The following is a 23876-nucleotide window of genomic DNA, read 5'->3' as shown; positions in this document are numbered from 1 at the left end:
ATGAGACTATGAAGGTCAACAACAATGGAAGGTGTTTTTTAATACCTGTGGATAATGATTTAATTTCTCTCCCAAGTGTTTCTTTTTTAAAAAAAAAATGCCAAATGAAGTAAACCAACCTACTGACATTTCCTGTTAAAATTATTGAATTCATATAACTCTACAACATAAATTACATAGATGATCATTTTCTCTCATATTGTGTGCAGTACATATATGCATATATGTGAATATGTACATATTTACATGTGATATAATGGAAATGAAAAGCTTTCTCACACGCTATCAAAATCCTTGTTATAAAAGGAGTTTTAGTATAATGCTGCCTTCATAAAATTTGACCAGCTCAGGATACCAAGAATATTATGACCGTGAATAAGAAAAACTCCAACCAAGGTTAATGTAGGGAAATCCAAGTTTCTCTCATTACACATTTCAGATATATTTCAAGTACAAAATGTATTTCTTCTTAAAAATCCCTTTTGCTTTACAAATTCAATCTCTATTTGGATGCACTAGAGATGCCCCAGATCAATCACTTCCTATACTTGTAAACCGAGACCTTTTATTCACAATCTAAACCAAGTCTTTAGCTCTCCTTAAGAAATTTCTTTTATGGCCTCAAAGCTCTGAGTATTGTTTGTTCATATCAAAGCAAACCACCACCACCACCACAACAACAAATAGCTAGATGACTCACGGGTGTGCTACCATCCGAAAAGGTGTTCATGCTGATGGAGCTGCTCATCTTATCAGAGGAGACAGAAGGGGGAGATGGGCTCCGCTTCTCCAGGTGATCCTGATGGGACAGATCTTGACGTTGGAGATATTCTCGCCATGCCCTCTGGATGCTGGGACCAGAAGGAAAACACAGAGACAACGGCTGATCATAGTCTAATAGAAAAATATCAACGTTCATAGAGCATTGACTTTGGAGAGAAGGAGGTTCTAAGGACACCAATCCTAACTGTGCCACGAACTGTTTTGGTGTTTTTATTTATTTGAGGATTGATCAAATAAGCCTAAACTATGCCAATGTAGTGCAAAAGTTATCAGTCAAAAGCTAACTCATTGGGGGTGGAGCCAAGATGGGGGGGGGGAAAGACACTAAGCTCACAGGGCTCCTGATACAATAACCCCCAAAATAGCAATCAAAGAACCCTTGGGGCAGAAAAACACACAAAAATACGGGCTGAGAGTTTTCTCCAGCTATAGATATATTTCAGGGGGCCGTGCTGGGCCATGAATAAAGCCTAACCCCACAATAGGGCCGACACACCAGACACCCACCAGAGGAATTTGCCCCAGTGCCTCTGAATGGGTTGCAGCACCAGTGTCTTCTGGAACGGAGGGCGCAGTTGGACTGAACGGCTGGCCTGGAGGGGGGTTAAGTGCAGGGGTACCAGTGGATTGGGGGGGAAGGATTCGACTGTCTCACCCCAGCGGGCAACCAGGATGAAATCCTGATCGGTGGGAAACCCAGGTAGGGGAGGGGAGCAGGGGAGCAGTCTCATCGGAAGCTGAGAACCACACCACAGAAAGCTTGACTGGTTGGTTTCTTAGTAAATAGGCCTGAGGTTATCTCCGGACCTGAGAACAGGCCAGGTGAGATTAAAGCCTCCCCCCCCCCCCAACCCCAAACACCTGGGACCCTCTGAAGCTGAGAACAGGAGTGGAGCCGAGAAGCAGCCGCCCCACCCCCCCTCCCAGTGGAGAGTTTAAGATCAAGTGAAAGCGAGGCCAGGCAGGCTAAGAAGAAGCCAAATCATCCCCCAGGCCACGCTGTAGCTTGAACAATGTGTCCTGGAAGCAGCACCACACTTAAAGGAGTTAAAAGCCAAGACATAGTAAGCCAGGATGAGCAGGCAGAGAAAGCAGACCATTGAAAACTTCTTTGGGGGTAAGGTAGACCACAATACAACCTCAGAAGAAGAAGATAATAACAGGGTCAAAGCTTCAACATCCAAAGCTTCCAAGAAAAATATGAACTGGTCTCAGGCCATGGAAGCTCTCAAAAGGGACTTTGAAGAGAAAGTAGGAGAAATAGAAAGAAGTTGTAGAGAAAAGGAGGAAAGAATGGAAAGGGAAATGAGAGCGATGCAGGAGAGTCATGAGAAAAAAGTCAACAGTTTGAAAAGCCAAATGTAAAAGAAGATTAAAAGACTGTCTGATGAAAAAGCTAACTCATTAATAGGCATGTGTGGTTTCATTTTGTAACTCTCATACAAAACAACAAGAACAATTTATATAAAATTTTAAAGTGTGTGAAGTTTCATGTGTTATCTCATTTGATTTTCCTAACAACCCTGTGAGATAGCTATTGTTCTTATCTTTGTTTTGCAGATATGGAAACTGAGGCTAAAATAGGAAAGATGACAGGTCCATGGTCACCCAGCTAGTGTCTGGGGAAGGTTTTGATATCAGGCCTTTCTGGTTTCATATTTAGTTCTCTATCCACTATGCCACCTCGCTACCTATCATATATGAGACTACATGGTTAGGGATAAAATCGTGTTATAGATGTGAAAACTCTCATTCTTCTAAAGGAAGAATTGCACTTAGCACATGCTACTTTCTTTTTAATTTACATTTTATGTTTTGATATATATATATATGGCTCCCCCAGATGGTGATGGGTTCCCCCTAATTGGAAGTCTTCAGATAAATATTGGGTGTCCATTTGAAAGGCAAATTGCAGGGGGATTTTTGTTCATAAATGGCTTAGAATATATAAGACATGTTCCTTCCAACCTTGAGTTTCTGAGATTCTTTATTCTCACCTCACCTACCAGACTCTAAGTTTCATAGGTGTCATGGATAAGGTCTTATTCATTTCTAAATCGATCTGAAGACTCAGTACAATGTCTTATACAATGTAAGTGCTAAAGGATTCTTGAATGATTGGAAAGAAAGGTAATAGTTCAATGTATGTATAGATGGTTAGATCCATCCAAGCTGTATAATTGGCCATTTCTATGGCAAACTGCTCTCACTGTTTCAATTGGTTGGCTGGGTCAATGCAATTTCTTTCAATTGTCTAGAACACAAAAAGATTACCTTACAAATTGCTATTTGAGTGGATGGAAGTGTTTTAATGATATTTATTAAGATTCTATTTTATTTCTCAGTGAAAATGCATATAAGCTCCTATGAAATGATAGCTTTCAGTTATGATTTGTCATGCTGGGAATAATACCAAACTGAACATGCTCATGGGGTGTTTACAGAGTGGATGCTTATAACATGATGACTGAGCTAATTTGAGAGATGAACCACCCTCCCATATTCCTAGATATCTGTGAGTTTTCCCAGTGACCTCCAATTAATATAAACATTTTCCCCTTTCAGATATTATATGGAAATAGGTTATTGAATATAAGTAATGAGAAGGAATATCAGAGAGAGTAGAAGGCACACTAGCCTTGGAATTAAGGAACTTGAAGTCAAATTCTGCCTCTGTTATTTACCACCTATGTGAGTTGGGGCAATTCATTAAGCCCTTCCTTTGATAACATACTTATAATGACCTCTATATCATATTTCCCTATTAGACTGCAAACTTCATTAGGTTTAGAAGTACCTAAAATAGTGAGTCATTTACAGTATGTATGTAATAAATGTTGGTTACACTGAGTAGAATCAACATGGTATAATGGAAAAATCATGGAACTAAGAGTCAGATGACTCAGGTTTAAATGATGGCTTCGCTAGTAACTAGCCCTATGACCTTGGAAAAACTGCTTTCCCTTGATGTCCATCAGTTGGGAAATGACTGAACAAGTTGTGGTATATGAGTGTAATGGAAGATTACTGAGCTATAAAAATGATGTGCAGGCAGATTTCAGAAAAACCTAAAAAGACTTACATGATCATATGCAAAATGAAGTGAACAAAACCAGGAGAACAACAATAAAAGCATGTCTACTAATCAACTGTGAATGACTTAGTTATTCTTGGCAACACAATTATTCAAGGCAATTCCAAAGGACTCATGGTGAAAAATGCTATCCACCTCTAGAGGAAGAACTGATGGAGATAAACACATACTATTTTTCACTTTCTGTATTTTTTTCATTTTTTCTTTTAGGTCTGTGACTTCTTTTACAACATGACTAATATAGTAATATGTTTTGTATGATTGACCATGTGTAACCTATATCAAATTGTTTACTGTCTCAGGAAGGGGGAGCAAGGGAAGGAGAGAGAAAATTTGGAACTCAAAGTTTTCAAAAAATGAATGTTAAAAAATTTTACATGTACCTGGAGGAAAATAAAATATTTTTTAAAAAAGAAAATTGCTTTCTCTCATTGGGACTTAATTCATTCATTTGTAAAATGAGAGTTGTAGGATAACAATTAAGGCATAAGGTTCAGCTTATGCAAAGGCATGAAAGCAAAAAATGGAACATTGTGTATTCCATTGTCTGGAATATAAAGTGCTTTTCAGAAGATTAAATTGAAATAAATGTGGAAGAAATATTGGAGATATGTTGTGTTGTAAAGGATTATAAATGCAAAAAATATGATTTTGTATTTTATCCCAGAATAATTAGTGAATAACTGAAAATTCTTGAGCAGGAGAAAGATATGATCAGACCTTTGCTTTAGGAATGTCAATCGGACCACTGATAAGTTTATATACTGAAAACATCCAAAAAAAAGACCTATTTGTACAAAAATATTTATAGCAGCTCTTTTTGTGGTGGCTAAGAATTTGAAATCAAAGGAACGGCCATCAATTGGGGAAAGACCAAACAAGCTATGGTATATGATGGCGATGTAATATTATTATACTACAAGACATGACAAGCAGGATAATTTCCAGAAAGGCCTGGAAAGACTTGTATGAACTGATGTACCCTGAAGTGTGCAGAATCAGGAGAACATTGTGCACAGAGATAGCAATATTGTCTGATGAAGAACTGTGAATGACATAACTGTTCTCAGCAATACAATGATCCAAGACAATCTCAAAGGACTAATAATGAAACATACTATCCACCTCCAAAGAAATAACTGATATGGATTGAACAGAGACTTAAGCATGCTATTTTTACTTTCTTTCATTTTTTTCTTCTATTCAAATTTTCTTATACAAAATGACTATTATGGTAATGTTTTACATAATTGCATATGTGTAACCTATATCTCATTGCTTGCCACCTCAGGGAGGGGTGAGGGGAGGAGGGATAGAATTTGGAATTCAAAACTTTTTTTTCTTTTTTTTTTTTTTGGCAGGGCAATGGGGGTTAAGTGACTTGCCCAGGGTCACACAGCTAGTACATGTCAAGTGTCTGAGGCCGGATTTGAACTCAGGTCCTCCTGAATCCAGGGCCAGTGCTTTATCCACTGCACCACCTAGCTGCCCCCAATTGAAAACTTTGAATAAAAATGTTCATTAGTTTAAAAAGGAATGTCACTTGGCAGCTGTGTGGAGGATGGATGAATTTGGCATATAGTAGGTGCTTAATAAATCTTTATTGCTTGATTGGAAGTAGAGGGAAAATACTGGAGTCAAGAAGGCCAACTAAGAGGCTATTTCAATAGTAAAAGTGAGGGTTGAGGGGGGCTGATATGAGGGTGGCATCCTTGTTAATGGAAAGAAAGTGATGGAAGTCAGAGATGATATAGAATTAGAATCAATAAGACTTGGCAACTGATTGGACATGGGGAAAGGAAAAGGACTAATGAAGAGTCAAAGAGCACTTCGATGTATAAACTCAGATCACTCTAAAGAGTACACTGACAGAGATGGGGAAGTTAGGGAGAGGAAGAGGTTAATAGGGGGAAGACAATGAGTTGTTTGTGCTATATTAAATTTGAGATGCTCATAGAATCTCTAGGCAAAGATGTCTAATAGGCAGTTGGAGATGCACTATTAGAGGTTAGGAAAGAATGAGGGATCTAATATATAGATTTGAGAGACATCTGCAGAGAAGAATGCTGAACTTCTGGGCACTGAAGAGATCACCAAGAGAGAAAGTTTAGAGCAAAGAGGTTCTAGGACTAAGCCCTTGGGTTCACACACACACACACACATACAAATACACATACACATACACACACACTCATGGATGTGGGACAAGAATGACAATCTAGGAAAGCAGATTTAGAAGTAATGGTCAGAAAAGTAAGAGAAGAATCAGGAAAGAGCAGTGTTTATGAAAGCCCAGGGAGGAGAAAATATCCAGATGACTGTTAATCTGTTAACAACCATTTAGTAAGTTCTATGTGCCAAGAAACTGTATAAAATACTTTAGAGAGATTAAAAAAGGATGAGGATTGGAGAAAAGTCATTAAATTTGACAATTAAGACTTCAGTTGGAATTAGAAAAGAAGCAGTTAATTAGAAAATATTTCTAGCAAATTTCTCTTACAAAGATCTGACATCCAACATATATGGAGAATTGGTAAACTCATATAAGAGCAAGATTCACTCTCCAAACTATGTGGGGAAAAATTATGAATGGGCACTTTCCAAAAGAAGAAATCCAAGCTGTCAATTACCATATGAAAAAGGTTCCAGATTACAAGTAATAAGAAAAGATGCCAGTAGATAAGGAGACATTAAAGATTAGAAAGACAAAAAGAAATTGCAAGCTCCCAGAAGAGACAGGATTAGGAGTCAAGGGGTTGGTGTGGACAAAGAAGAGCCAATTAAAAGAGATCTAATCCAACCTTCTCATTTAATAGCTAAGGAAATGGAGGCCCATAATCATTGGTTTTCCCAATGTCACCTAGATAGTAAATGTCAGGGCTAAACTTTGAACCCAGGTCCTCTTACTCTAGTAACTATTGCTGAGTGATGTAATAGTTAATTAGAGAAGAAAAGGGGGAATGTGATATAGTGTCGAAATAACAGATCTATGATGGATAGAGCTATTTGTTTGTGGAACTTCTTCCTACACTGAAGAAAGTGTATGGTTAGGGGTAACCCTGATCCGGAGTTTGGCAAAGAACAATTGGGTGCTAAGACAAAGGGGCATGGGGCTCAAGGATGAAATGACCGACTATCAAATCAAGATTGAAGAGAAGAAGTGAGGTCAGAGAATAAGTGATGGACTAGGAGAACAGCCTAGCTAGACTACAGGTCACTGTGAGCATTATAAATAATTATAGGAAGAGTGAGATAGAGAGAAGGAACAATATGAAATTATTCCATAGAAGGAAATTCCAGAGTTCAAGGCCACTGTTAAAATCTGACCAACCCTTTGGGGGCTGAGCTAGAGTATATAAGGCATGGGCATTAGGGAGAGTTTTGGGATGGGAAGTCAGGCTGCTTAAGGGGACATCAACACATATACCAATGTCACTGATTGTGAGGACTGATAGGAGGGGTGGTAGGGAGAAAAATGACAAGTTGAATAGGAGAAATTTCAAAAAAAGTTCACACAACAAATTCAAACCCCAGTCTCCTGCAATATTAGCAGCTCTTTGCTGGCAGAGACTAAGTACCATAAATAAGTCTATCTTTTAAAAAAATCTTCCCATAGGGACTATGAAAGTACTAGCCACTCAATAGCCTCTCAAAAACTGTTCAGGTACTGGTTTTTTTGGAAGGCAAAGATAATAAAGGAACATGGAGGACATTAAAGTCAGAACATAATTTTATAAATTTTCTTATAATCACATTTGAAGAAATTGAGGCAGAGTAAGGATCTGAATGTGAATTTCAATTCAGGTATCCCTGACTCTAGGCCCAGTGCTCTATCCCAAAACTTCTAAAACTGTAGGTCATGACCCCATATAGGGTTACATAACTGAATGTGAGGGGTTGTGAAAAATTTAGAAACAGTAAAAGGCTATGTATGCTTATTTTATACACCAAGGGTTGCATAGAAATTTCTTGGGAGGGGGCAGCTAAGTGGATCAGTGGATAAAGCACTGGCCCTGGATTCAGGAGAACCTGAGTACAAATCCGGGTTCAGACACTTGACACGTACTAACTGTGTGACCCTGGGCAAGTCACTTAACCCTCATTGCCCTGAGAAGAAGAAGAAGAAGAAGAAGGAGAAGGAGAAGGAGAAGGAGAAGGAGAAGGAGAAGGAGAAGGAGAAGGAGAAGGAGAAGGAGAAGGAGAAGGAGAAGGAGAAGGAGAAGGAGAAGGAGAAGGAGAAGGAGAAGGAGAAGGAGAAGGAGAAGAAGGAGAAGGAGAAGGAGAAGGAGAAGGAGAAGGAGAAGGAGAAGGAGAAGGAGAAGGAGAAGGAGAAGGAGAAGGAGAAGGAGAAGGAGAAGGAGAAGGAAAGAGAGAGACAGAGAAAGAGAGACAGAGAGACAGAGACAGAGACAGAGAAATTTATTGGGAAAAAAAGGAGTTGAGAATGGAAAAAGTTTAAGAAGTTCTGGTCTACCATTGTACCACTTTGCTATCTACTTACCTAATCTCCCTGTACTTCATACTACTTCTTGAGACTTATTTACTGAATCCTAGATGGTGTGTTCTTTACCTTGTACTGGAAGGTTCTCACACTAAGAGTTCCTCATCCTAAACAAAAACAGAACTCCTTTATATATTCATATATACTATACATATAATGTCATATACTTTATATTGTTGTTGTTGTTTGTCCTTCATTTTTGAAGAGGAACATGACATCAGGGTGATGTCATGACTTGCAGTGAATTAGATTTCAGTGAGGGAGGACTGTGAAAAATCAGCAACCTTACTCTTTCCTCCAGAGCCATCTGGGCCCAGTGGTACGATATATATCAGATGACTGGAGATGGCCCCAGATGTTTAAGGCAATTGGGGTAAGTGACTTGCCCAGGAACTCACAGCTAGTAATTGAGGTGAGATTTGAACTCAGGTTCTCCCAATTTCAGGGCCAGTGCTCTATCCACTGTACCACCTAGCTTCCCCAATGCTATTATAAAGATGGTTCTGAATTAGAGAATTTGAATGTTGGAAGAGTCCTCCATGGCTACCTTGTCCAACACAGACACAAAAGGAGTCTTCACTATCTTTCAAGAAGACTTACATTTGGTGATGGAAAATTTTATGAGAAACATCCAGAAGACAAAATTCCAGGTATCAGAGTTCAGAACTTTTTGTTGGGAGGCATAGAAATCACACACTTAATATCTAGGAAACAGGTTAGAAGGAGGTCTAAAAAGTAACAGCCTAGTACTCTACAATCGTGGCAGTATCCATAGCCAGTAATGGACCAGTTCAATAAAAATAAGTACGAATCATGATGGTGGTGATGACGACAATGGCAACAATAATGATAGTTGATACTTCTGTAGCACTTTAGTGTAGGCAAAGCATAAATTATCTCATTTGATCCCCACAACCTATGGCAGTATATGTCATTCCCAGCTTATCCAGAGGTGGCTAAGTAGTAAGGGAGATCCAGTGGTGGACTTGGAATCAGCATAACCTTAGTTCAAATATTGCCTCATAAACTTACTAGCTCTGTGATGCTAACTGAGTCACTTAAACTCTCATAGTCTCAGTTTCCTCAACTGTAAAATGGGGATGATAATAGTACCTATTTCATAGAGTTGTTATGAGGATCAATAAATTAGCATGCAAAGTACTTTAAAAACTTTAAAGTTTATGTATATATGTATTATTATTATGTCATCAGATAATTATGTGTTTATACATACACATTCATATAGGTCTATATATGCATGTATATATATGTCTATGCATGCTGCTTATTATAACTATATTTTATAGTTGAGGAAACTGAAGGCTAGAAAGGTTTAGTATCTTGTCTGGGACCTGTAGCTGGTAATAACAGTATCTGAAATTTCTATCACACTGTACAAGGATTATTGTTCCCATTTTACAGATGAGCAAATGGAGGTCAGAGAAGTTTAGTGGCTCGCTCAGAGGTCTCCAAATCAGCATAAAAGGATCTGATATTTCTATACTGTTTGACAGATTTACAAAGAACTTCCCAAACATGATCTCATTTTATCCCTACGATAGCCCAGTGAGGAAGGCATTACAATCCCCATTCTGCAGATAACTGAGGTTTTGGCAAGTGAAGTGACTTGCCCTTAATGACCACAAATCAATCTCATAGTTGGGATTTGAATCAAGTTGTCGTCTCATTCTAAAATGGACACTCTTACCATTATGCCATAAGGCACTGAACTCAGTTTTCACCTGGCCTTTTTTCACCTAAAATTCCAGTACTCTTTTAGACTATATTTGACCCTCAATGGTATAGGCACACTATATTTAAAATACAGTTTCTGTGAAGGAAATGATTAATATGGTGGCAAGCATCTTTAATTTCTGTTAATGCAGAAGAACATGGAATTTCCCTGGGGTCATGTTGATAGTGTCCACTCCTGGAGAATATTTCCTATTTGGAGCAAACCCATCCTAGCAGGGCTAGATGCAGTAGTTAATAATAATAAGGAACATAAAGTAGAGATGGGCCATACAAAAAAAAGGATACATGGGGTTCAGACATTCTCCAATGTCCCCATATTGTTACAGTCCTGACCAGATGAGATTTAGCTCATTTTCCTGGAGTCTAATCCACCAGTCAATAAAACCCTTCTCTCCATTATTAGGTTCATAATTATCACTCCATTCCATCTGGCAAATGTACTTCCCTTCCCTCCTTTGGAGGGAAAGATGGTGCTTGAGGTACAGGATGGGCCTGCCCAGGTGCTAGAGACATAGGAGTGCAGGTCAAGTGGCTTTTCTAATTGTGCAAAATTATAATAATTATCTGATGACATAATAATAATAATAATAATCTCCAGTGGCTGCCTATTGCCTCTGGGATCAGATACAAAATGCTCTGCCTAGCATTTGAAACCTTTCATAACCTCGCTCCCTCCTACCTTTTATACTGTACTCCCCAACTTATATTCTTCATGGCTGTCCCGCAAATAAGGTCCTCCCTCTCTTGGCTCTTAGAAATTCCTCTGGCTATCCCTAATGCCTGCTATGCTCTTCCTCCTTCACATTGATTACTGACCTCCATGACTTCCCTTAATTACCAACTAAAATCCTACCTTCTATATAAAGCCTTCTCTGTCTCTTAATTCTACTGCCTTCCCTCTGTTAACTATTTCCTATTCATTCTTTATAAAGTTAATTTTGTATATATTTCTATGCATATCATCTCTCCCTTTTTCCTCCCTTCCTCCTTCACAGAAAAGGACTTGACAGACTCCCTAAAAATGTTGTTGATACTTCAGGGCCTTTTGGCATTCCCACAGAAATCCAATGTGCTTATGTCCTCAGGTGAAACCTAGCTGCTCCTTCCCTCAAGCCTTATACCTAGAACTCAGGAAATTAAATATAAAAGGAAACTAAAAGGCATGGTGAAGATTCAATGCCCAGAAAATGTAAGAAAGCTCATTGAGCTCTGAGGAAAGTTCTGCTATTTATTTTTATTTCATCTGGGTTTTCAGGCAAGTTAGGAAAACTCACAGGGAAATATTTATGCTGTCACTCTTCTTAGAACTAAACTTTTGCATATTTACACCAGAGGGCAGTGTGACATTTTAAAAGCACAAAACTGAACATTCCGCAGCTCAAGTTGGCAACATTGATGAAGTAAATTCATGTGCGCTTTCCAAATTCCCCCTCGAGGGGAGATCTGCGCTGGAGGCTGGTGTTGGACATTAGTGTCTTTTTTAAATTAGAGGCTCTTACTCTCAGGCTATTGTTTTTAGCTTGCCTCCTTTCACTGAATACAGATGGTTACCTGATAAACAATAAACTTCATATCTGTGCTAATGTTACACAATTTTAGGGCAATTACATTATACTAGATTTATATTGATTATACTTTTTGAATGAGTCAGTCAGAAAGCATTTATTAAGGACCTACTATGTGACAGGCAGTGTGCTAAGCACTGGCAATAAAAAAAAGCCAAAAATAATTCCAGTCCCTGACCTCAAGGAACACACAGTCAAATGGACATCCTTTCATTTGGGCAAACTTAAAGAGCTATGTTATTATTGTTCTGTCACACTGTTATCTATCTCAAGTGTGGTACATTGGGCAAAACAACAGACTTGAAGGCAGGAAGACTGGGCATTGTATCCCACCTCAGACACTTGGGTGACCCTGACCAAGTCTTCCCTCCTTGATCTTTAGTTTCCTCATCTATAAAATGGGGATAATTAGTAGCACATATCTCTCACCCTTGTGAGGATCAGATAACATAATGTATGTAAGACATTTTCACATCTTAAAGCTACGTATAAATGGGATCAATTATTGTTTTCTTGTCCTACAAAGATTTAACATATAGTAGGCCTAATGAGTGCAGATAGGATACCCTGATAAAGATGAGGAACTCCAAATGTTCCTATTTTTATGTGACAATATATTAATTGCATCTAGCACTGAAAAGCACCACAAAGTGGCCTTGGCGACATCTATAGTAGAGGGAAAGGAGTCAGTCGAGTTATCCACATCAGGAAAACAAAGTGGAAAAGTGCTGATTTTGCAGACTAGACAGATTGATGCGCAACTAGACAGATTGCTCATTGAATTAGTTAATCTAATTCTGAGGCAGCTATGTAGTATAGTGGATAGAGCACTGGGCCTGGAATAAGGAAGACCCAAGTTCATATCCAGCCTTGGATATTTACTATCCATTATAAGTAGGTAAGCTACTTACATTCTATCTGCCTCAGTTTCCTGAACTGTAAAACAGGGATAATAATAGCACCTACTCTGCAGGGTTGTCCTCAGGCTCAAATGAGATATTTGTAAAGTTCTTAGCACATGGAAGATGCTTATTTCCTTCCTTCACCTAAATGTGACTATATGTTAGGGAGGCATTGAAGAAGAAGTGTGAAGTTGGTCCAGAGTAGACCAGAAAGAAGAGATAGGGGCAGATTGATGTGGGAAACCACACAGAGCTTTCTATGGTGCCAAGCCTCTCCCTACCACAAAAGTCTATCATTTGAACCCTAGGGCCCCACTGGTGATGCCACATGCCTGAATTCTGTGACCTCAAAAGAAACAAAATACCAAGGGGCCTGAAGGGATGGGGAAAGATGTATGACATGACATCTCCTTTTCATACCTGGATCCATTGATGTTCCTGTAGCCATTCCAACTCACTTGGCTCTGAACAGGAAACTGTGGGCTCTTTATGGAATTCCCAGAAGCTGGAGTTGGAGGGGACCTTAACACTTGTCTAATATAGGCCAGGGAATTCCCTCCTCAATGCTCTTAACACATAGTCATCAATCCCCCCCTGCTCAAAGACCTTTTCCATTCTCTTCTCTCTCTCCCTCTCTTTCTCTCTTTCCTCTTCTCTCCTCTCTTCTCCTCTCTCCTCTCTCTCTTTCTCTTTCTGTCTCTGGCTCTGCCTCTCTCATGTTAGATGTGACTGGTAACCAAGAGGATATTGTCAGCTTCATTTGACCAGAGCAGAGTTGATCTAAAAAGTACAGACACGCCTCTGCCTCTGACCTTCTCAAAAAAACTTGGCTTCATGTCCCACCTCTTCCATTAGATTGTAAGCAACTTGAGGACAGAGACCATCTTTTGCCTTTCTTGTAACCCTAGCACTTAGCACTATTTCTGGCACATAGTAGGTGTTTAATGTTTATTAAATTATTAAATTGAATTGAACTTCTGATACACACTGGCTGTTTGACCCCAACCAGGGAAGTCACTTAATCTCTCAATGTTCTAGGCCAGTGGTATCAAACTGTTAAGGCTAAAATTCTAGCTAAACTGTCTAAAATATCTAATGAGTGGTCGCCAATAAATTATAAGCTTTAGCAAGAGTTAGACTTTTAAGCATTTATTAAGGAGAATAAGAATTTGGTAAAGAGAGAAAAAGGCCTAGATTCCTATCTATTAAAGGGAGAGCACATTTCTAGCTCCCTTCTCCGCCAGAGTCCAGAGGAAAGAGCGCGAGACTGAGAGCGAGCGCCAGTCTCTTCCTTCCTCCTCCCACTAGCCCGCGTCACTTCCTGACTCCTGGTCTTGCCCTCAAAGACCTTCGCTTCATGGGCAGAACTCTTCTACAGTAAGTATGCAGCAGGTGGCGTTATTCCAATCGTTACAAAACTCAAATAGAAATGGGGGCCACTAAACCACACATAAGGAACCCTTTGGACCATCTACTGACTTAGGAAAACACATGATTGTTATTAATACATCAATGCATTAAAATCAGAAGTTGTTATTGTTGTTCAGTTGGTTCAGTTTGCCTGACTTCATGATCCCACTTGGGGTTTTCTTGGCAAAGATACTGGAGTGTTTGGCCACTCCCTTCCAGCTCATTTCACAGATGAGGAAACTGAGGCACACAGGGTTACGTGACCTAGGGTCACACAGCGAGTAAGTGTCTGAGAGCAGATTTGAAATCAGATCTTCCTGATTCTAGGCCCAGTGCTCTATTCACTATACCACCTAGCTGTCCCTTAAAATCAGATAGGGACTACATTTAAATATGGTTTCTGCTGCATTTTGAACGGTTGTAGGTCATATGTGCTATGGGCCTCATGTTTGCGACCTCTGTTCTAGGAAATGCTTTAAGATTCCAAGTTGCAGACAAATTACTGAACTGCCTGGGCAAAAGAAATTTTCTCATCTAGAAGTTCCCCACGTCAATGAAATAGCAGGTGAAGTCTTTCTCCCCCAACTCAAATAGTCATGAGAGCTGAGATTTCAATAGTCCTCCCACTGATACTATTTGAAACTCTTCCACTCACGCCTTCATAAGGCGTACTAAGTCCAATAAAATTGATCAATTAGGCCTGTGATGATACACATCTCTGCTGGTCCTCAGATGGTAGGCATTCAACCCATTTTCAGCCCAACCTGAAGCCATCCTATTTGGGTAGAACTATCTAGAATTCATACTCCACTAGCATGGCCCTGGAGGTGGGCCTAGGGCCATTTCTCTATCAGGATGAGGCATTAGATAGGATTCCAATGGAGAAAGATATGATGCTGATATTTCTGAAAAACAGGAATGAAATTGAATATATGCTCAGCAGAGAGTGTTAAATGATTGTATGTGAAAAAAATGTTTTAGGTCCTTTATACTTGGGACAAGATGTGATTTTAAAAGAGGGGCACAGATTTGTATGTGGTTTGTCAAATCAGTCTTTGTACTTGATGGCCAGCCCTCTGTGCTGAGAAATGTCCACCTTTCATTTTACTCATCTTTCTGCCGACATTTGTTTAGCTCTCTGGCTATTAAGACTACAATAGTCTCTTCTTTACACTCCTAGGCTGAAAGCCTTCAATTTTCCCCCTTTCATGATTCCTCTTTCCTTCACTAAATTTTGTGACTTGTGAGACTTAAATTTGCTTATTCTTCAGAAAACCCGACTTTCTCGACTCCAAATGACTGCTTTCTAAAGGAAGTACGTTCTTCATTCTCTTGGCTTTTTTTCAATTGTGTCCTTTGATCTTTCAAGTCTAAAACCTCCAATTACCTCTTAATATTTGCCGTCCTATTCCAGGTCCCTTCTGTATCACCATTTCAGCATGCTTTTAAATTCCATTAGCAATCCATCTCTCTGTTTATATAGTTTTTTTTTTAATTCAAAGTCACTTTATATATCATGCCAAACACTTAGCACCATTATATTTTCTGGACTTATTCCTATCAATAGCCCATACTGCTCAAAGGACAGCTTATGTTTGGGCAAATACTCTTTTCTCTTTGGGGGTGGGAGGAACAAGATATGACCAGAATAGCCATTTCACTGGTATTGGGAACTCTCGGGATAGATTCTTGTTTCTCCAGTAGACATTAGCAATTCATCTGTATTGGAATCACTCCATTAACAAGCATTTATTGGGGCAGCTAGATGGTGCAGTGGATAAAGCACTGGCCCTGGATTCAGGAGTACCTGAGTTCAAATCCGGCCTCAGACACTTAACACTTACTAGCTGTGTAACCCTGGGCAAGTCACTTAACCCCAATTGCCTCACACACACACACACACACACACAAAAAAAACCCAAGCATTTATTAATTTTCTACTATTTGCTAGGCACCATTCTAGGCTCAGAGTACACTTAGAAAGAAATAAAACAGACCCTGCCCTGAAAGAGTTTAAATTCTAATGATGCAGTTAGCATGTCCATATACTGATACAAAGTAATTAATAATCTTAGAAAATGACCTTGGACACTGAATTATTAAGTGACTTCTTCATGGTCACCTAGCTAACATCAGAGGCTAGAATTGAACCTAAGAATTCAAATCTTCCTGACTCCAAGACTGACCACATTATACCATTATGGTGCCCATAGCTTTCCCTCCCCTTTCATAGAATCATAGAATCTGTTGAAGTAAAAGGAAATTTAGGAATCACTTAGTCCAGTCTCCTACATTTACAAGTGAAAAAAAAATGAGGAGGGGGAGGGAACAACGGAGGAGGGAGAAAAGGAGAAGGAGAAAAAGAGAAATAGAGAGACAGGAGGAGGGAGATGGAGAGACAGAGAGGGAGAGGGAGACAGAGAGAAGGGAGCAGGGAGGTGGGGAGAGGGAGAGGGAGCAGGAGAGATTGACTGTATTTCAGTGTCTGACTTCCTCTTTCTGGATTATCATTTCTATATATAAATTCCCATAGTCTTTCCCCCTAATTTATCATTTTAATTCTTAGGGACACAGTGTTGCATAGCAGATAGAGTTCTGGACTTGAAGTAAGGTAGATCTAGATTCAAACACAGCATTTGAAACTTAGCTTGGTGACCATGGGCAAGTCATTAACATCTGGGCAATTCCAGGCAAACATGATGGGAATATATTTCCCATGGGAAAAAAGAGTAAATATTTATTCATTAATAGTTTGTTTTTTTCATCTGTAAAATGGTCATAGTGAAGCTTGTAGTGCCTCCCTCGTGGAGTGATTATGAGTGACCAATGAAATAATGTCTGAAAAGTGCTTTGCAAATTGTAAAGTATTATATGAATATGAGACAATATAATTATTCATTTTGAAAATGATTTGAAAAGTGGTGGTGGTAGTGGTAAGGATGGTGCATCAGGTATAAGCAGGCATGTGCTTCAAATAGTCTTCAAAACAACAAGCCTAATTGATCATGATGCTGGCTTGTATTTCATCCTGAGAGATAACATTATATGCTCTGGAGAGGGTTTTTCCACAATGTCATCAGCTGATCTTGTACGTGGGTTTTCTGTTGTTCTGTATGTAGCCTCTATGTCACATCTCCCTGCTATACCAGGATACCTCTCACAAATGGAAAATACTACAAGGCTTATCATCCCCACTTCATAGATAAGGAAACTAAATTTCATAAAGGTGGAATAACTTGCCTGATGTTACTCAGCTAGGAGATGGAAGAGTTGAGTCTTAAATCTAAGTTTCTTGATTCCAGGAATCAAAGTATCTTAGGAACCAAGATCTAGAGTTGGAAGGGACCCCAGAATCCAGCTAGGTCAATACCTTGATTTTACAGATAAGGAGGTTGAGGGACACAGAGGTTAAGTGACTTATTCAGTCACACAGTTGGCAAATGTCTCAGATAAGATTGAAACCCATGCATTCCTGATTCTAGGTTCATTGACCATGCTGAGACACACAGAGAGGCAGAGGCAGAGAAGGAAAGAATGGGAAGGGGGGAGGGGGGAACCAGAGAGAAGCACAGATCCCAAGTAGGATGAGGACAGGCATTGGACTAGCAGGTGGTCCCCTAACCACAATCTAACTTAAAGTATCAGTTGACCATGGTCCCATCCCACCTGGGGCTACTCTGGAGAAGGAGGAAAGTTTCTTTGGTTGGAGGAGATTTCATGGAGAGGGGGACTTTCAATGGCTTCATGGTAGCTGTTGCCCGGGAAAACGGAATACTTTAGGGCCCTAGACTCCCTAGGGACAATAATGTCTATTAAACACATTCATACTGTGTCATTTGAAATAAAGGATACTACACCTCTTTCTGTTCTAAATTATTGGGGAACTAGACTGGGGTTTCTAAGATATTGCTACTTATGAATTAATGGCTACTGTACCCATTTAGGTAGTAAGAATTTATTAAATCATATTAAATGTTAGGAGAGCATTGACTACATTTAACACAAGCCAATACTGCCCCCCCCACCCCAGCACCACATTGTCTAAGAGAAAGCATATGGCTCTCAGCAGAGTTCTGAAACTCTACATTACCTAGAGAGAGAGAGAGAGAGAGAGAGAGAGAGAGATCTCAGCCTTCCTCAGCTAGTGTCCACCCAGAATGGCATTCACATCACAATCCCGGTCTCTTTTCCACTTCTGATAGAGGTGTCTCTTATACCCATCAAAGCTAATTGGCTAGAATCATTCAACTCTATTGGTTGACATGACCTAAGTGTGGTCCATATTAAAATGAGTTTTACCTTTGACCTAATGATATAATGACTTAATGAGGAAGTGTACAAAAAGACCACTTGGGAAGGACAAAGCAGGTTATGTCCAGGTGTGGCTAATCTCATCTAGTCAATCTCCATTTCTATTGATCCACCCATGGGCTGGTCCTAAAAGGGATTAGTTAAGGTTTCTAAGAACTATGCTTTCCAAAGTGGGGTCCCTGAGTCCTCTCAAAACCCATTATTAATAATTATTTTCTCACAATTCCAAGAAGTAGTTTGGCATAGCTTTTAAATGATCATTATGGTAGGGGCTAGTCTAAGATCTTTGTCTTCCAAAATCCCCATAGGGTACCCACTATATTCCTGTTCTTCCTAGCTCCAACCCAGCCACAGCATCTCAGATCATAAAAGGACTCCCAAGGCTCCAGCAGGAACAGGCCACAAGGAGATCTTCCTCTCATGCCCCATCCTCATTGCTTACTCTTGACTGGATTCTGCTCCTCCTATACTCACCACACCCCCAGAAGTAACTCAGAATCTTCCTCTATTCTTAACCTCTCAACAATTACTTCCATCCCAAAATTAATTGGCAAGAGACATGGCAACTCCTACTTCTTGGCTGAGCAGGTATCTATCAACTATCATCATTCTGATAAAATGGTATATCAATGGGCCTTGTCAGTTTATCTGCTATGCCTTCTGGACTCTAGACAATGACCATTCTATGTGCCAATGCACCCTAAAGATTCTTGGGATTGTCATTTTCTTTGCCACTATAGCTAAAGGACTCTTGGATCATGCCATCTGCCCTGAAATTAAACCCTCCTACATGTGTTATCTCCCCTAATTACAATGATCTTCTTGTGACTTTCTTTGCTATTTGTGTCTTCAACAATTAGCACAATTCTTGGCACATAGCAAGTGTTTAACGAATTCTTTTTTTCATACTCTTCAACTTGTTTTGGACAAAGAAATGGAATTCTTAGTTATAATTCTGTCTGCTCTGATTAGACCAAGAGACAACAGGATAGCAAGAAGGGGGAAAGAAGAGAACAATTTTCTAATGGCAATAAGGAAAGATTTTGAAGTGGATGAGATTAAATAGGACACATGTGAAGGGAATCAAGGAAGCTGATGGTTGAGCTGAAATTAACTTAGAAGATAGAAGAAAAAGAACAACATGTGCAAATTCCCTCAGAAAAAAAGGTAGAAAAATTAAATTGGATCAGAAAGTTCCCCATAGTGTCCACAAGGTGGCAGAAGTAGCCCAAGACAGCTTGGTGAGAGGTATAGGACATTAGGCAGTACAGGTTCATAAGGGTGACTAAGAGTAGACAGTGTGGAACCACGTATATACACAGGATTGTCATAAAGTCACCATTTGCAACTCAGGCAAAACCCCCACAAGATCTGAAATGTAGTATCACAAATGTAATATCACAAAGAATATTTTGAGATTACTCACATTTTCACTTTCGATTCCAAGGGCTGAAGATTGAGGTGGTATTTTTCAATATTATTCTCCATATCCATGGAAATCTGGTGGCTGGAAGAATTAATATTGTAATGTTAACTTAAGTAGATGCATTCATTTTCAAGTCTAATTGATGTTCATTTTACAGAGTTGCCATAAATTTAACTTTGTTTGCCTTTATATATGAACAGATTATTAGGATTTCCTAAAGATGGATGTTGTAGGAATAAACAAAGATGACAGAAGAAAAATGCAGTTTCGCCTCCTCACTCTTCTTTTTTTTTTTTGTATGTTATCTTAATTTAAAGACAAAATAGTCATATATCCTGAGAGAAGAACAAAAGAACCAAGATTTGCAATTTGCTCTGCATAAACTAACTTTTTTGGTGCTCACCACAATCCTGTCTGTTAGGTATTATTATATCCATTATATGGATGAGAAAGCTGAGGCTCAGAGGGATAAAATAATTTGCCCATAGCTATATGGTTAGTAGATGTTAGAGGTTGTGTTCAAAATGCAGGTTTCTTTGATTCTACCAGTGGTCCTCCCATGGAACTAAACAAGATGTGAGAAAAGACTTATTAGGAAATCACTGAGAATCCTTTGACATTTACCCATTGGAAATTTTGGAAGAATTTATAGATGACTATATAGAGATATTGATATCATTGACTCATTGTCTTTTTTAAAAATATTTTTATTTAAAGTTTTGAGTTCCAAATTCTACCCCCTCCCCTCTTTCCCCTCCCCTCCCCGTGATGGTAAACAATCAGATATAGGTTATTCATGTGCAATTATGTGAAACATTTCCACATTAGTCATTCACTAATTCTTTTTTTTTTGGGGGGGGGGGATGAGGGTAAAGTGACTTGCCCAGGGTCACACAGCTAGTAAGTGTCAAGTGTTATGAGGCCAGATTTGAACTCAGGTCCTCCTGAATCCAGGGCTGGTGCTTTATCTACTGCACCACCTAGCTGCCCTCCATTCACTAGTTCTTTTTTTTTATTTTTGGTGAGGCAATTGGGGTTAAGTGACTTGCCCAGGATCACACAGTTAGTAAGTTGTCAAGTGTCTGAGGTCGGATTTGAACTGGGGTCCTCCTGACTCCAGGGCTGGTGCTCTATTCACTGTGCCACCTAGCTGCCCCCATTCACTAATTCTTAAGGCAAGTTCAATGGTTCCCAGAAGGAGCCACCAGATTGTGCCCTAATTCAAGGACAGCTTTGTTACTAATCAGTAAGAAGGAAAGAGAAAACAGGAGAGTAGGGGAGAAAGCCCTGAGTTTGATGTAATGACTTTAACCAAGGAAGGAAGAAAACAAGCATTTCCTAAGCCCTACTATGTGCCAGACATTGTGCTAGGCCCTTTACCAATATTGTCTCATTTGATCCTCACAATAAGCATGGGAGATTAGTGCCCTTATGATCTTCATTTGTCTCTGACAAAAAATTATCTCTACATTGAATTTATCAAGCAACATGGATCTTTGGGTCCTAACAAATCTGGGTAGTTCACCCTTTTGCCATTTGTCTCTGAAAATGGAGGCAGAGAGAGGTTAATTGATTTGCTCAGAGTCACATAGTTAGAACATGTCTGAGACTAGATTTGAATTCAGGTCTACCTTCCTCTAGGCTGGCTTCTTGCTGCCTCTAGATTAAGGAAAGACAGATAAAGTCAGTCAAACATTGTGGAGACTTTTCATCATATTCTAATGAACATTCTGGAGAGATCTATATTCTTGTTCCTTCTATGCAAACACAGCCATGATGAGAATCCGTGTTGACCATTATGCAACAATAAATAAATATTTGTTGAGTACCTATGGCAGAAGAGACTTTCTACTAGGCACTTTGGAGTATTCAATTTAGTGAACATTTAGTACCTATTTACTATGTGGAAGGCATTGTACTAGAAACTGGGGATATGAAGACAAAAAAGTCATCACCCTTGCCCTCAAGAAGTTGAGTATACAATTAAGATTCTAAATAATAATAATAATAATGATAAGCATTTATATAGTGTTTACTATGTACTAGGCACTGTGCTAGGGGCTTTGCAATTATTATCTCATCTTATAGACTCAACACTGGAAAGTAAGTGCTATGATTATCCCCATTTTACAGATGAGGAAATTGAGGCAAACAGAAGCTAAGTGACTTGCCTGGGGCCACAGCTAGTAAGTGACTGTGGACAGATTTTAACCCAGGTATTCTGACTTCAAGCCCATATATTTATCCATTGATCCATCTGGTTGCTATCACATACAAATAAATACAAGACAAATTGAAGAAAAGAGGCTTCCTATAGGATGTGATCCCTTGAGCCTTGAAAAAAAAAAGTGTGGATTCCAAGAAATAGAGGTGAATATGGAATATATTACAGTCATGGATAACAACCTGTGCAAAGATATTGACCTGGAAGATAGATTAAATGTCAAATTTAGGAAACAGCTGGAAGGTCAATTTGGCTGGTGAATAACCTGGGTTCATGTTTCACCTCTGATTGGGGATAATGTGGAGTCCCTAAGCCTAATCCTTTCCTCCCTTCCCTTTATCTCTACCCTCCTCCCTTTCTTGCCCACTCTCTTTTCCATATCTCCTTCTTTAGATAAGACAAGGTGACATGATGACTGCTCTCACAGGGGATCTACAATTGAACAGTGCATCAGAGAGTTGTAAAGCAAGACTGTATGTGAAAACAGAGGAGAAAGGTCACTGGGAATCAGGGAGATCAGAAAGAGATAATTAGTAGAAAGGGGTGGGGTAAATGGCATGCTAAGAGAACATTCATCTTCAAATATCCTTATGAGAGGGCAGAGGTGGAAAAGTTCTTTCACCATACATATACACATAAAGTTTTAGGTGTAGTTTATTACGGCAATGGGGTCAATTGGCATGAGCATACATATATACACAGAAACATATACATGCATGTGCACACACAAGGCACCATTCAGGGTTTATTTCCTAGATTTAAATTAATAATGAGCATCAGAAGAGAAAAGTTCAATGAAAACAATGAGCCATGTTTGGAAAGCCATTGCCCAGGGAATTATCCATCATCAGTCCATCACTGTCTAGCCAACAAAAGATCGAAAATGTATCTCTGGACAATTCTAGTATAATACTAATCTCCATATAAATAAATGATTTTCAAGTGTCACCTACCACAAAGAAAAATAACAAGAACCCCCCCCCAAAAAAATTGTTATTCTTATATAGGTATTGGGAAGGAAGTGGAGAAGAGGAAAAGAGCCAAGGCTAACTTTGAATTGTCCATATTAATTGGGACCTGGGATACCACGATCCAGGAACATAATTTTGCCTCATGAACTGAAGCTTTCTCAACAAACTCTTCACCAAAAGTTCTAACAAATAACAAACAGCCAAATCAAAAAATTGGGTTTTTACTTCTTGCCATTCTGGAGCAGATTCCAAACAGGAATCAGGGTTACCTTGGAGCAACCCAGGATCACCGTAGGGCCCCCTCTAAGGATGAACCATTCCTACAGTGAATTTCTGAAGCGACATGGAGCCTTGAGGCCCCCAAACATGAGTACTTGGATATTTCACTCATTTTTCTTTTGCTTCTAAAGCAGCTAAATGGAAAAAGGGGAGCAGGGCCTTCTTCTATCAACCAATTTTTGATGTAACAAATCAAGCAGAAAACATTTATTAAACACTTACTGTGTGCAAGGCAGTAGACATACTATACCTGGCATGGGGATCACAAAAATCAGTCAATTATTAAGCATTTACTGCATGTCAGCACTTTGCCAAGTGCTAAGTATACAAAGAAAGGGAAAGAGTCCCTCTCCCCTTGGAAAGGGGGGAGACCACAGGCAGGTATATAAAAGCCATAGAGGAAGATTCTTTCATTTGACAGCAGTGTGCAGGATGGATGGGAGAGGCCTAGGGGCATGGAGGCCAGGCCAAGACCCTAACTATACTGAGGAGTTTTTTTAGTTGTCACCCAAATCATTCCCATATCTTTCCCTTCTAAAGTAATTAGCTACTAGGAGTTTAGATTGGTGCTGGCCTCTTCTTTTTTAGATGGCACCTGATGTCTTTATGGGGTAAAGGGAGGGAACAAAAGAAACTATAATTTAAGCATCCTTTA

The 23876-nt window shown here is 39.4% G+C and overlaps 1 protein-coding gene across 1 annotated transcript in view; it reads right to left on the bottom strand.

Moving 5' to 3' along the window:
• Positions 1–23876, bottom strand: part of LOC122749242 (schwannomin-interacting protein 1) — an 830285-nt gene that overhangs the window by 636252 nt on the left and 170157 nt on the right. The window contains exons 3-4 of the mRNA XM_043995506.1: positions 19748–19828; positions 701–851 (exon numbers count right to left, since the gene is read on the bottom strand). Coding sequence (XP_043851441.1) covers positions 701–851; positions 19748–19828 — 232 coding nt within the window. The remainder of the gene's footprint in view (positions 1–700; positions 852–19747; positions 19829–23876) is intronic.

The sequence above is a fragment of the Dromiciops gliroides genome, chromosome 3, assembly GCF_019393635.1.
Source record: "Dromiciops gliroides isolate mDroGli1 chromosome 3, mDroGli1.pri, whole genome shotgun sequence".
In the NCBI taxonomy this organism is placed as follows: domain Eukaryota; kingdom Metazoa; phylum Chordata; class Mammalia; order Microbiotheria; family Microbiotheriidae; genus Dromiciops; species Dromiciops gliroides.
Note: the sequence above shows the minus strand (reverse complement) of the source record. Positions and strands in the feature narration are given on the sequence as shown.